At 37.7% G+C, this 14,184-nt stretch overlaps 1 protein-coding gene across 11 annotated transcripts in view; it reads right to left on the bottom strand.

Moving 5' to 3' along the window:
* Window positions 1–6,995: 6,995 nt before the first annotated feature.
* The window catches only part of esrrga (estrogen-related receptor gamma a), a 147,551-nt gene continuing 140,362 nt past the window's right edge, over window positions 6,996–14,184 (bottom strand). For 10 of the 11 annotated variants that reach the window (XM_034869530.1, XM_034869537.1, XM_034869479.1 and 7 more), the window contains one exon: window positions 9,378–9,622. In XM_034869530.1, coding sequence (XP_034725421.1) covers window positions 9,378–9,622 — 245 coding nt within the window. Of the gene's footprint in view, window positions 9,623–14,184 lie in introns of all 11 variants that reach the window. The other variant, XM_034869455.1, reaches the window with a different exon arrangement.

Below are 14,184 nucleotides of genomic sequence, written 5' to 3' on the forward strand. Positions count from 1 at the left end.
GTGCTAGCTGGCTAAATTAGCATTAGATTAGTCGTCAATCTACACAGTAAATGTTACGTGACAAACTTAATCGTGGGTTAGCCTAGCCGTTTTACCTGAATTGTTAACTTCATGAGCGTGTTGAACGATGTTATAACCTTAACGCTACCCCCCAAGCATGATCTACTTGTCAATGTAGCACATTATAATAATGTTAAACTGGAGCAATCAATATTGAAATATCATAGCAAAAGATTTGGTGTTTGCTGTAGTATTGTCTTGCAAAATGGCATGTCAACGAAAACATTATGCTGTTTGGTAAAAAAAAAGGAAATTCTGTGACATTTTATGATCATATGTGAACGTATCATCTGGCCTATCCCATATTTTGATGGAAGTGAGAGTAACTAGAAGGGGTCAAAGATTTTTTGACGCCACTTAAAGGCGTCCTAACAGAACGTCTGGTGTCATTGAAATAAAATTACAGATTTCTCTGGGTTTGAACATTGTTGGAAATATTTGGGATAGTGTGAGGAGAAAACTCAACAAAATATATAACATTACATATTGTACATTTATGTTTTGGAAATGTTGGTAACGTTTGACTGCACGGCAGCTACGACCATCCAGAGAAGAGGTGCCATTAGGTGGTATGGGAAGCTATGACTGTGTGTCATTGGCATAACAGTTAAACTTTATGCATGTGAATGGAGAATGAAATGGGTCTGAAATATTAACCCTATGGGACCCCCAAAATAATGTCTGCCATGGATGAATTGCCTTTGGTGACTGAAAATGTCTTGTCAGACGGATGACATTAAAACCATTGAAAAACCCAACTCACCACAATTATCAACAGCGACAGACCGGGGTTACTTCCCCTTTTGAGTGCAAAAAGCTGTGACATTCGTCCGTCAGGGACTGTGTATAGTAGAATAGACTTGTGCTGAGTGTTATTTCCTTGTAACACAAAATAATTCCCACCAGTTTAAATACTGAATTGAGACATTGAAAAATAAGACAAAAACTGAGAAATACAGGAGGAGGAGACTATGAGAGAAAAGAGGAGAGGAGCAAAATAAAGGCCAGAAGGTGGAGGAGGAGAAGAGAGGAGTTAAGTTGGCCATTAGCGATGCGGCATGTGGAGCCCACTCTTACATGCGTTCCACAAGGTTAACGATAAGAGCCCCTGAGCAGCTGAAATGCTCAAGTAGCTTTTATCGTATCATAATAATGAATCAAAGATAAAATAAAATAAATGAACTCCAAAAGGCGAGCAAGTAAAATAAAACGTGTGTGCAAAGAGCCAGGTGACCAAGCAGCAACCCAAATAGAAAAGAGAGAGACAAATTGTAGGAAGACAGAAGGAAAAAAGGAATAAAAATCTTGCTCTCTTACCACTAATCTTCTTATGTCATCTGGTTGAAAAATATTTGCCTGCGGGTCAGGGCTCCCCCTGTTAGAAAAAGGCTTCTTCACAGCTCTCTGCTACATTAAATATCTGGCCTCTGCATCCCATTTACTGCTGCTGGCTATTAAGGAGGGGACAGAGAGAGAAATGGGAAGCATGTTAGTTTGACAGAGCAAGAAAGAATGGAATAATGGGAACAAACTTCAAGCCACAAGAACAGTATTTTCCCATCCGCCACTAGCCTTGTCAACAAGGCCCGAAACCCACCCTGACACTCTCCACCCTCCACTCCACCTCAGGTATGGCTCTACACGCCTTACCTCTGGCTCTACTTACTCACTCTGCAGTGCTGTTCTTCTTATTTTAATTTCAATTGTGTTATTTTTAATACATACTATGAATATATGTTTATGCTTATGTTGTTATATTCTGGTGCTTGCTTGTCTTAGTTTGTATTTTTATATGTGTTATTTATCAGAACTTTAATATAGTTAGAGGTTCCTCTGTTCTGTTGTTACAATAAAACAATTTATTAACATGTTTAGTGAGAACTCATAAATAACTACAAATTACTAATGTTGAGGAAATCTGTTTAAGTTTTTTAATGCAATTGTGGTATATATATATATATATATTGGCATATTGGATTTTTAAATAAACAAATAGACGTATCGATAGTGGCCTTAAAAATCCTTTATCGGTTGGGCTCTAGTGTGTATGTGTGTGTGTGTGTGTGTGTGTGTGTGTGTGTGTCTGTGTGTGTATGTGTGTGTGTTTTGTGCCCTTGGCAAGAGCAGGAGATCTGGTCATTCAGAATGGACAGTAGTTAGCCACCCACCGGAGCAAGCTGTTACTTCCTTTTCCATCCTCCCCCTCTTCCCCTACCTCTCAATCTTTCCATTCATTCTGCACGGTTCTCTTTCATTTTACTTTACATGAAAAGAACAAAAAACGGCGTGACAATGGCCTAGAGTTCACCATTAAACTCCATGTGTGAATGCTCTTCACTGCTGAATGAATGAGCATTTAGCAAATAAATGAGAAACACCACTCCTCTTCCTTGACAACTGCAACTCTAATAAAGTTGCCAAAAGTCATTGTACAGCGCTTGAACAGTGTTACAAAAATCACAAAAATTGTTTATGGTTAATTTCTCGGCCACATTGGTAAGGCCACTCTGGTTAGAGCACAGTGTTTGATTTCTTTCCTGTTTGTATGGTCAGTCCCAATTGCTGTCAATCATACTTGATGTTTTTGTCCTCTAGTTGGATTGTTTGAACAAAGTGAATTCTTACTGTGACCACTCTGGTTGGCGGGGTGTGTTGCTTTACCGTTGGTCCCGGTGAGACATGAAAAACGAGCCAGGAAGTCCAGTATGAATTACAAATATATTAGGGGTGCACAATTCATAAAATCTCACGATTCAATTCAATATTGATTCTACGGCTCAAGATTCAATTAAAAAAACGATTCTCAATTAAAAAAAACGATTTACAATGTAGTTACTTTTCCCATGTGATAGTATACACATGCCATTACAAAACAAAAACAAAAAAGAGAAAACATATTTTTGGAATTCTACGAATGGATTTGGAATCTGTAGTTTGAATCCTGAAACGAATGTAAATCAGGTAAGGAGTAGAAGCAATAGGACATTATTTACTAAGTAAATGGTAACACTTTACTTGAAGTTATTCATAAGAGTGACATGACACTGTCATGACACATGTACCCTAACCCCGTCCCGAACCCTAACTCGTCATGACAAAACCAAATGCCACTTACTAAAAGAAGCGTTATGTCATAAATGTTTGTGACTTGGTAATGTTTATGACATGTTCATTACAGTGTCATGTCACTCTTATGTTAATACCTTCAAGTAAAGTGTAACCAAGTAATCTAGGTGGGCTCGCAAGTATTTGATTGGCCGACGCAACACCGTTGCTGGAGGATTCTGCCAAAGCAGAGCTTTAACTTTCTTTGCCGGAGCCCTCTGCGTCGGCAACCCTGCTGCACTGCCGGCCTGGCCTCGTTTAAATTAATGTGGTGGTGTTTTTCATGACTGTTGTCTGTCTCTGTAAGGTATAAACATAATCTTGCCAAGTACAGCACTGCTGGAAACTAGCTTGCATGTTTTGTGAACTATCTCATAAATTATGTGCTTCATGTTTGGTACCTCTAAAGAAAATGTGTGTATAAATCAGAGACAAAAGACAGGTGTCAAAACTGGAAGCCTGGTTTTAATTGATATTGCTCTACTGTAATAATCCTGAAAGGCATAGTCTGAAGTAACACATGTAATGTTTCAACCCATAGTAGATTAAGTTACAGAATCATAGGTCTCTCTTTTTGCATTGAACAATATATACAATGTGAAATAAATACATTTACACAAATGGACATTATTGTTGGAGCACACTTGTATGATACACGTCACAAAAATATACAGGTTATTTTTTTTCTTTTTTTTTCTTTCTTTTATTTACTGATGTGAAGCACATCTAAAATCTACGGACATGTTTTTAATAACACTAGAGGGTCTTCTCTCGTACACAACTCTTCTCCACCAAGCCAGGGTTTTTTAAGCGTTAAATATCCTTTGTATCCAAATGTGTCATTGCTCTCTCTCTCCCTTAAATATTTTCTTCACATTTGCAAAATCACACTGCAGGGGTAGCTGCAGCACAAGTGGCAGTTACATTTGGGGATTAAATACAACTAAATGACTAAACACTGTGGAGCTGTAGATAGACACAGTTTGGCCTTAGCAGATTTCAAGGGTAGCCATGGTTGATGGACAATCCTGCTTTGTCCCTAAATAACTTGTCCTTCTGTTCCAGCTAAACTATTGTTACATACAGTTTTTGCAACTAATGGATTTATGTTCCAAATGAGGGCGAAAACATGGAGCCCAAAGTGCAACCAGGTCAAACTCTTTCTATCAATGGCTCCGCGAAAAACCCCTTTTTCCAACACTCCTCATAGAAAATACCAATTTGGTTTGTTGTCATTCATATGGTTTCAACACTAACTGACAGCTACAACAGCACTTAGATGTATAACACAAAACACAAAAAAGTGCAACTCTTGTCTCGTCATTGCACAGTCACCAAAATATTGCTTTTTAACAAAACAAAAAATGTTGTATGATAACACTTTAATCCTGGACATCTAAATAATATCTTGGCTATTAGCAGCAAGTTATACCAAAACCTTTAGAAAAAATCACACAACCTCCCTCCTGATGTTAGCTGGTACATTTATTATGCTTTTTTTACGAGCAAAACAAAGTGGCATACAGTGAACCATAATTTTCAAAAAAACTACTTGATTAATAAATTGATATATAAGTTAATTTAGAAACATCTATAATTACATATCAGTAGTTGCTAATTTATAAATTTAACTTGATTCCCTTTAATTCATTTAACGGTTATTTAGCTTTTAACCAATTCCAACTCAGCCTTAATCACCTCAGGGAGACGTGTAACATCTTTCATCATGTTGAATTGTTTAGGATCGGTTTGACAACTGACAACTAAATAAAAAAAGAAACAGAAGAGAAACAAAAGTAAGTAATGAGCACCTTTCTTTCATAAATAGTCTGTACAATAATGTACAGTGGTCGAAAAGAAATACCATCTTTCTGACAATGAGATGGTGTTTTATGTTACAATCAAAACACGAAATTCAACTCTGTCATTAGGGGTTTGGCCTACAAATATATGTTGTGCACCACTGAAATTATTTGTATGTATATTTCCTCTCTAAAAATGTTCTATGTTCATGTTTAAGACCTTTGATGAGTCCTATAATCTCTGAATGTATGTTATTTGTAGCGCAGGATCTATACATGTGTATAAAGAGGAACAATGAGTATAGTAACATGTTGATTAAAGGAGACTTTGAGTTTAAAATCTTAACTTTGCAGTTCTTAATTCTGGGTCCAAAGCAGAAACGTGTCCCACAACGTAATGAGTGCATGGTGAAGAGAAACAGCAAGTGCAAACTAAACGTGTCGAGCTTTTTTCTTTAACTTTTCCCATCCAACCACAAAAAAAACTTTTGTCCTGACTTTCATATGTCCGATCCCTTTTTACTCTTTGTTGTAAAACAAGCTACCTTCCTGGGAATGAGCTGAAAACAGGACACAACAATGGGGGAAAAAAGTTTCGCATCTTCATCTTTTCGACAGCTGAAACAGTAAAGATGATGGAGCCGAGCTGTATGGAAGGCAGTTATGTACAGCGAGTTTATCAAAAAAGAGTCACCTACAGTTCTGAATTACTCGAATGTCCTTTTCATTTCATCGTTATTTAAACCTAAAGATATACAGTATATTGTTTATTCTACAGGAAAGTTACACAAATGATCCCTTTTTAAATACTTGTATGGTGTTTCTTCATTTAGATGCTAAATATTTCATTATTTATGTATAGTTTGGTAAAGATGAATACTGTAATTTGATCTTGGTGTTTTAATTACGTTTCTAGAAGAAGAGCCTTATATCCGGTTTGGTTCACTGAGAGAGAATCCGGTGACCAGACCCCCCCCCCCCCCCCCCGCGGGCTGATCTGACAGACAGGCAACACGGCCTCTACTCTACTCTGTGTTGTCTAAAGAAGAAGCACACGGCACAAGAACGGGAATCACCACAAGAAAAACTACACAGCAACGCCTTAGAGGACTCAACAGAAGAGGAAAGGGTGAAACAGAAAGAAAAAAAGATAAAACTAAATAAACAGGGTTTGTTGTTGATAGAAAAAGCAGAGAACATGAAACACACATCGAGGCTGAACTACATTTTTTTTCTTTTCTTTTTTCTCGCGATTTTGTTTCCAAATAAAATGTCTTATGTTAGAATTATAATCTGTATAATTTACAATATACAATGTTTAAGAAGGCTGAGAAAATATCCCTTACTAATAATACTGATGTTTGATACAGAGCTTGTGATGTTAGAGATCAACTACACTTAAACTGCAGCGCTCCTCAGCTGTGACAAGTTGCCATTTTATATTAGATTACACCGTCATCTACATTACACATTTTGGCATTCTTATTCGGCTAGAAATGACAAGTGATGTAAAAAAAATCCTTTGTCTGTCTTTACCTGTTAAAGCTGTGATCAGTCAGCCATACAGTCTCACTACAACGTTGAAATCCATTTATTGCCGTGGTATGCTCTACTAAATTAAATAAACAAGCAACTTTTGACTTTGACTTTTTTTAAATGCCTGAAAAATCACTGTAAAAATGACCACTTTAAGTCTTTGTGGTTACAGGTTTAATTAACTAAGGTAATTAAATTCACATTTTGCAAAAATGAACTTTGATGATCCACTTGAAATACCGGTTATGTTGTAGATTGAGTACAATACAAAGCTAAGCAAAATCACCTGTAATGGATTCCACCATACACATGCCTCTGAAGACTAAGCTATTATTCATTTAATCAATTTAGACTGTATTTGGTAGAATTGTTGGTTTTCATCATTACAACACACACACACATGTCCTTTACAATTTTAAAAAGTGTGTAACAACATGAAGTGGAATAGTGAGCTAACATGAAACTGTCGGTGTGTGTTCTTTTAAAAAAAACTTTCGGATGATTTGATTTTGCTAGCACCATTTCCCTTAGCACAGTTCCAGATTTAGGTTATTCTGATGGTCCCACACTCGACCACATGGCTGAAGACACAAACGCCTTAAGGACATAAACTGTGTATGACTGAAGCGCTGATTTTAAACAAAGGACTTGGTCTTGTTTTGATCAGATTAATAGTGACAGAAAAAGCCTGGTCACAAGAAAGGTGCAAACATCAGAACTAAGATATAATTGCAAACTGGAGTTTTGATCTTTTAGCTGCTTGTGTTCCTTCTTCGGCCCTTATGACAACCATTCTTCACATAGCTTTTATGTGACAGCCGCATTCACACCTTATCCTCACATTTCTGGTCCATATTTGTTCCTGTTTAACCTCTAACAACGGAAATATTGACTGTTATCTAATAGCTTATGGCAAGTTACACAGAGAGAAAGAGAAGCTCCAAACTGTCCTCGAATCCCCATCCTCTTTCCCAAAATTAAGACTGGCACGTTATGTTAATATTGCAGACTTATGCACAAACCCCTCCTTTAAAATCCACTATTGCTCAGAGTTTTCTAAGATAAACGCTGATTTGTTAATACATTACTTGCTATATTTATATATATATGATAATTGCTGATAGTGGTCAAGCTGATAGAAAAAAGCAAAGACCTATTGATTGATTCAATTTTAAGAAGACAATATTAATAACAAAAAAAAAAACCATGTTATATGTCATATACAGGATGACAGTTATTTACAACCCTAATACTGGTATCATTGCTGACATTATTTTCAAGATAGAAATAAAGAAGAAAATAAGGAGTTTGGAAGCAAAAATAATTGTTCTTCACTCAGTTTTGTCAGCACACCTTTCCTTCTGGTTTATATTGCGTTGAGTGACTGAAGCGCCTCCATCACTCCCTGAATGAATCACAAAAATATCTCTGTGCTGACGCAAGAGATGGGCTAGAAGTTGTGAATGCGACGGAGCAAGGAGGGTAGTACTGAAGTGACGATTTGCAGTTTTGGGGAGTTTGGGTAACGAGCACGGGCTGGACTATTCTTAATGCCACACTGACAGACGGAGATCTCTACTGACTGTTGTGTGGAGAGCTACAAACCTGGGCCACTGAACGGCTGAAAAGGTTTCAATCAGACGTCCAAACACAAGAGGAGTGTTTGACAGAATAAATGCAGAGAACGTGGACTGAGCCTTCATCTACCAGTTGGACAAGCAGGAATTCATCCTTGACAGTATAGGTCAAGTTTTATTTCGTTCAAGTAATATTTTGACTTATAAACTCTGCCAGTCAATCACACCTCAGGTGGTTGGAATATTTGGAAACATTCATTTCAGCCACGTCAAGTGTTCAAACACTAATTCTATGGTTATGCTGACAGGTTTGGGAGGCCAGGGTCACTGGTCCTCAACGGATACATCAAGTAAAAAGTAAAGTTTCAGTTGAAGTAGTCGTGGGAAACAAACTGAATTTAGGGAGAAACAGAAAGTGTTTACAGCAATGGTTTCCAACTCTGTTCCAGGCCCTGCTGGTTTTCATAATAACCAAAAAGATTATTAATTAAATAACTGATGGAAAAGAAAACCAGCAGCACTGTTGAGGCCCAGCATTGAAAGCCACCGGTAGATCAATCCAGAAAGGGTTTTGGGTTATGTCAGTTTACTGGTGTCCTCTGAATGGACGAGCTCCATTCTTTGGCAGGGCGAATCTCCTCTTCTTTCTTTCTGTCCATCCATCAAAATTTCATTGTACATGTCATTAATACATCTTTAGTGTTCCTTTTTCTCTCCACGCGTTTTATTATTGAACACTTAAAAAACTCTGTCGGGGGAAATAATGAGGGGAGAAGGAGACACGAGTGCAGTCTTACAGTCTCTCAGAGCTAAAATGAAGAGTTTTCAGTTTCTTTTAAATGTGTCCTCATTTACGCGTTTTTCTTTAATAACATCTTAACTGTTATTAAATGCATAAGTGTTTCGCCATCTTCAGTGTTCGGAGCCACTGTGGTAACGGTTGAGTGATTGTTAATAGTTTTTAAAGGAAATATCTTCTTCCCTTGGTAATATGCGGGTCATGCCAGTCTGTCAGGATCTTCCCCAAAAAACAAAAGGTCAAGTGAGTGCCTTGTTGTCATAGACGGTGGAGGTTATGGGGTTCAGGTAAGAGGTTTAGGTTACTTGTTGATTCATACGGGTGTGTGTCAGCAGACACACTTCAGGGACATAATTATGTGTGTGTGTGTGTGTGTGTGTGTGTGTGTGTGTGTGTGTGTGTGTGTGTGCGTGTGTGTGTGAGACTGTGCGTGTAAAAGAGCAAGAGGTCATTCATAGTGAGATTCAGACTGGCATCTAGCTGTCCTTTTCTCCGTCCTCAGACCTTGGCTTCCAGCAGCTCCAAGAAGAGTTTGTGCATTGGGACTTTGCCGTCCTGCTTGATGCTGTAGAAGTGTTGCACAGCCTTGGTGGAGGTCTGGCGGAGCAAGGGGAGGGTCATGAGCAGCTTGCCTGCCCGGCGGGGATCCTCCTGGTGCTGGGCAGCCTCATAGTCCTGCAGGGCCTCGTGGAGCACATCCTGGAGCTTTTGCACCGCATCCACGTCTTCAATGTGCATGGAGTCTGGAGAGAGAAGGGAAAGATTGTTTGTTAGGCTAAATCTGTACATGACATTTAGGTTGTTAATGTATAAGTTTCACATAATTCTTATATGAAACATATCAATAAAAGGAAAATAGGGGGTTATGGTTTGATTTATTTTTTCTATTATTAGAGTATGATGCAATTGGACAAGGCATTTAAAAAAGGCATCAGCATGCAGTGAACTCTTTTGCTGACCGAATGCTTATGTTCTGAATTATCCAATAATAAAGGCAGACATGTTTTGCAGTACAGAAAGCTACCAAATGACTCTTTTCAGATTATGTAAAAAAGTATGTGTCTCTGTCAGAGGTGCTAAAGATTAAATCCAAAATCCAAACAGGCTCAATGCAGGGATGCTACTGAACGCCACAAACTCAGGGTTCTTGACGGTGTGGTGAAATGTAAGTTTTGACATACAGTACATCAACAAAGTGCTAAAAACTTCTTTACATTTGCATTTGAATAGAAACCAACTTCAGTGCTTAAACTGCAGACCAATGAGATCCTTTAAAATATAATCATGAATATAGTACTTTAAAATTGAACAATCTTTCAAAAATGTCAGTACACTTTTTAGACATGGCTCTGTAATACTGATTTAAAACCTACAATTACTAGTTAAGGGTGTAACGATTACCAGTTAGCGGTAACGGTAAACCAGGGTAGAAATGTTGACGGTGACAATTATTCTTTTCATTTTCACGGTGTGGAAACCCTTTGTTTAATCCATCTAATCTTCATTGGAGGCTCCTGAAGTTGTGCTCAGACAGGCCCAGACAGGAGAAGGGGACAGAATGTAGTAGGAGCTAACAGACTTTTTTCTTTATATTTTTTCTATTCTTTCCCCGTTTTGTCGAAGTAATGTGGGTTAGCCCAGAACGTAAGTTAAACTATTATGTAGCTTGCTAAACTGTCATGGGTTTTACTGCCTCATTATCATCAATAAGTGTTCTGCTACGATGTGGAAGTTTAACCCGTGATACGTCTTGACATTTCTTTGGAGAGATATATATATTATCACCTTGATAATACTGCTGTTGCTGTGCTTCTTATTGCATAGCTGATAGCTGTGCAGATTGTTTTATGTTACTTGTGCAGCCATGCTTTGATATTCAGGTTGCAGACTAGCCTGTGGAGCCACATGCTTAGCTATTAAAGGTGTATTACACTGTTTCCTCCGTTATTGATATGTGTGCTGTAATAGATGTGGCTTAATCTCAGTTGGTGTAACTGAGCAATACGTTACATTTATGTTAATTATTACAAATAAATTGATGTAATTCTTAGTATTGTTTCTTGTTATATGCTGGTAGCTATAACATTTAGTTTTGGTAACTATTGTTCATAGTAAGTCAAATTACTATTTATTATGCTTATATTTCAGAACCACAGCCAACTTCACATGTAGTGTCAAATACAACTTCATATACTTCATGTTGGAGTTGTAAATAAATCTTCCTGGCTCAGACATCTCTGGTTCAAGTTCTTACCAAACACCCTACAGCGGGCCAGTATTTCCGTAGCCAGTTTTCAATAGTTTTACAAGCCTATTCCCTATATTTTTGTAATATCATAAACACTTTTACACATTTTGAAACTATTTCAAGTTGTGTAGGCCTATCAGTGCAACCTGAAAATACTGACCCCCTTTAAAAATATTGTGATAATACTGAAAACTGTGAGGTTAAATCTTCATGCTGGTACATCCCTATTTCTAGTTGAAACTAAATCCAGGAATGGGGCTTTAAAATTAGGGGCTGTCTTTAAAGTGTGGATCTGTGGGTGTGATGAATGGACATACAAAAAGACAAGTGGGTGGAGAAAAAAGAGATAGACTTGTAGAATGATGGACAGACGCTGAGAGTCTGTGCGTGTATGTGTGCATAAGCATTTGGCTGCACACATCTGTAATCTCTCTTTGAGCTGGCATGTAAGGTGCGTTTCAGCGAATGTGGCAGTAGAGACTGAGAATGTCCTTCAATAATAATGCTCTATATTGCCCCTTAGGGAGGCAAAGTCTTAATGTGAGCTGGCCTTTAGCTCCCAACCTCCGATCAATGTCTCCAATCAATGACTACATGCATGTTAAATAATAATCACAAGCCAACTATTGATGGGCCACCACACCCCAACACACACACACACACACACACACAAATCTGAAGAGGGGATGAGACCTATTAGTGCATGTAGACACCTTAAAACAATGATATGGTACTTCTCACATCATACAATCTGTTCTTATACAAACACATGCTCACACCTGCTGAATACTAGTACACAAGCATGCACGCATGCACGCACGCACGCACGCACGCACGCACGCACCCACACGCACACAGAAACCCCGGCACAGAAAGTATAAACTTACACAAATGTGCATTTAATTGTAAGTGTAACATAAAATTATACTGTGCAGATAAAATGTGATGTGTAAAAAACACACACACACACACACACACACACACACACACACACACACACAAACACAGACACAGAAGTGTACGCTTAGACTTAGACATCCACAAACACAATCAAATACAAAGTGTTGGATCTATAGAGTGTAATGCACGTATCAGTATGCAGGACCAGATCAGTCAGTGGGTTGGATTCTATAGGGATCAATAGAAAACTCAGCTTTTATATGTTCACAAATTTTCTTCTTATTTACTTAGTTTATGTGAATAAGAGTGGGTGGTCCACTCATCTGGATTTGGTAACATACTTTGCTGCTAAAGGATATTTTGCACAGTGGAAAGCAGTATGGGGGAGAGGAAAAGTATATTAATTAAGGATAATTTTGGTTTATACAAAAGAAAAAGAAAATATAATTTACACACAATACAAACTTCTGTTTTGCAAATCTCTATTTTTACAGCATGTATAATACACAAACTGTGCAGAGTTTATACAGCACAGTTAAAAACAAACCGATAATACACATGCTTAATGTACAAATTTAATGAATATTACTGTGTCCACTGTTGCTATTAAAAAACACTCACCTTGTCCTTTTTAATCTTGGATTTGTAATGAGTAGTTACCTAAAGTACAGCCTCTAATGACCATAAGTTAAAATGAAGTTTAATGAGTTTCACATTGCTTTTGATTAATACAGTTTTTTTTAGTATTTAAGCTGGGAGACATGGCTGCTGCCTGTGCTATGACCCACAGCACACTCACAAGTAAAACAGCAGACGTTAATGAGCACAAGCGCATCAGGCGGTTAAAACACACATGTTAACATGGAACCCACAATGCACATACACACATAAATGAATGTATAGACACAGACACATACACACACACGCACAGATACATGTGCCTTTTGTTTCCCATGGCTAGTTTAGCTGTCTCTACATGTGGGGCACGTTTGCTAACATTTCTTAAGGCTTGGCTTCATTAATGCAGACGATTAGCATCCTGTGAATTAATTAGTGTCAGTGCCCTTCAAAATGCTAATGCTAGCATTCTGTTGTCTCTAAGAGCAGTTAGAGAGACTAGGCAATGACACAAAGTTCTAATTTGGGCGTCAGCTGTTTCAATATCAATCAGTTAAAAGAATGACTATTTCAAATGTAAGTATTCTCAACAGTGAGGTAAGCCTTCAGTGGATAATTACTCTTCTGATTTTTCTGGATATTTTTTTGAGTTGCACGTGTTAAACTGGAAAAAGGATTTAAGGTCTAGAATGAGTTGACAACATGCAATTTGCAGATTAAAATAAATACTCCAGTTTGACATTTCCTGAATTAGTCATCTACCTTTCAGCTCTTCATCTGCCTTCAACTGGACAGTAACACTACGGTTTATTCTTGTTTTAAGTATAATGATATTGGGGTATTCCTGGCAACCGTTTAGATCATTTATTTTCATTTCAGTTGATTTTCCTAGCAAAAACATTATCTGGCTCCACCTTGTCAAATGATAATAAGTTGGAAAAAATATTTGCTTTTGGGTTGTTGAACAGATAAAACTTGAAATTGAAGATATCCTGTTGGGAAATGTTATGGACCAAAAGATTAACTGATTAATCAAGAAATGAATTGCCAAATTAATCAATAAGAAAAATCTTCTAATTCAGTGACAGCAATAATTGAGTAGTATGAGCTTGTTTTAAAGATGTTGTTTTGAATTGCAATAGTTTGCACAGGTGTACCTACTACATCTGTGTACATTACCTTTGACGTTTAAACAACTCTTTCACTCTCTACCAGAACTGTTAACCAATCTAGGCCATTAGAACATTCAGAGGCAACAAGGACTATGTAACAACTGTTAGCCAAATAAGGCATCATAACCATCCTCATGATAATCAACACTGTTGTTCAGCTGGCAGAACAAGCCAGCTTTCCCAACTTTCAGTCAGCAACATTTATAAGCAAACACACACACACTCACACATACACACACACGAATAGGCCAAGCCAAGAGATTGATTGTCACATAGCCCACAGGAAAACAACATGTCAATATTTCCTGCATGCACATGACAGTGTGTGCTATATGTGGGTAAGCAAACATTTTAAGTGGCTCACATT

The sequence above is a fragment of the Etheostoma cragini genome, chromosome 1, assembly GCF_013103735.1.
Source record: "Etheostoma cragini isolate CJK2018 chromosome 1, CSU_Ecrag_1.0, whole genome shotgun sequence".
Classification (NCBI taxonomy): Eukaryota; Metazoa; Chordata; class Actinopteri; order Perciformes; family Percidae; genus Etheostoma; species Etheostoma cragini.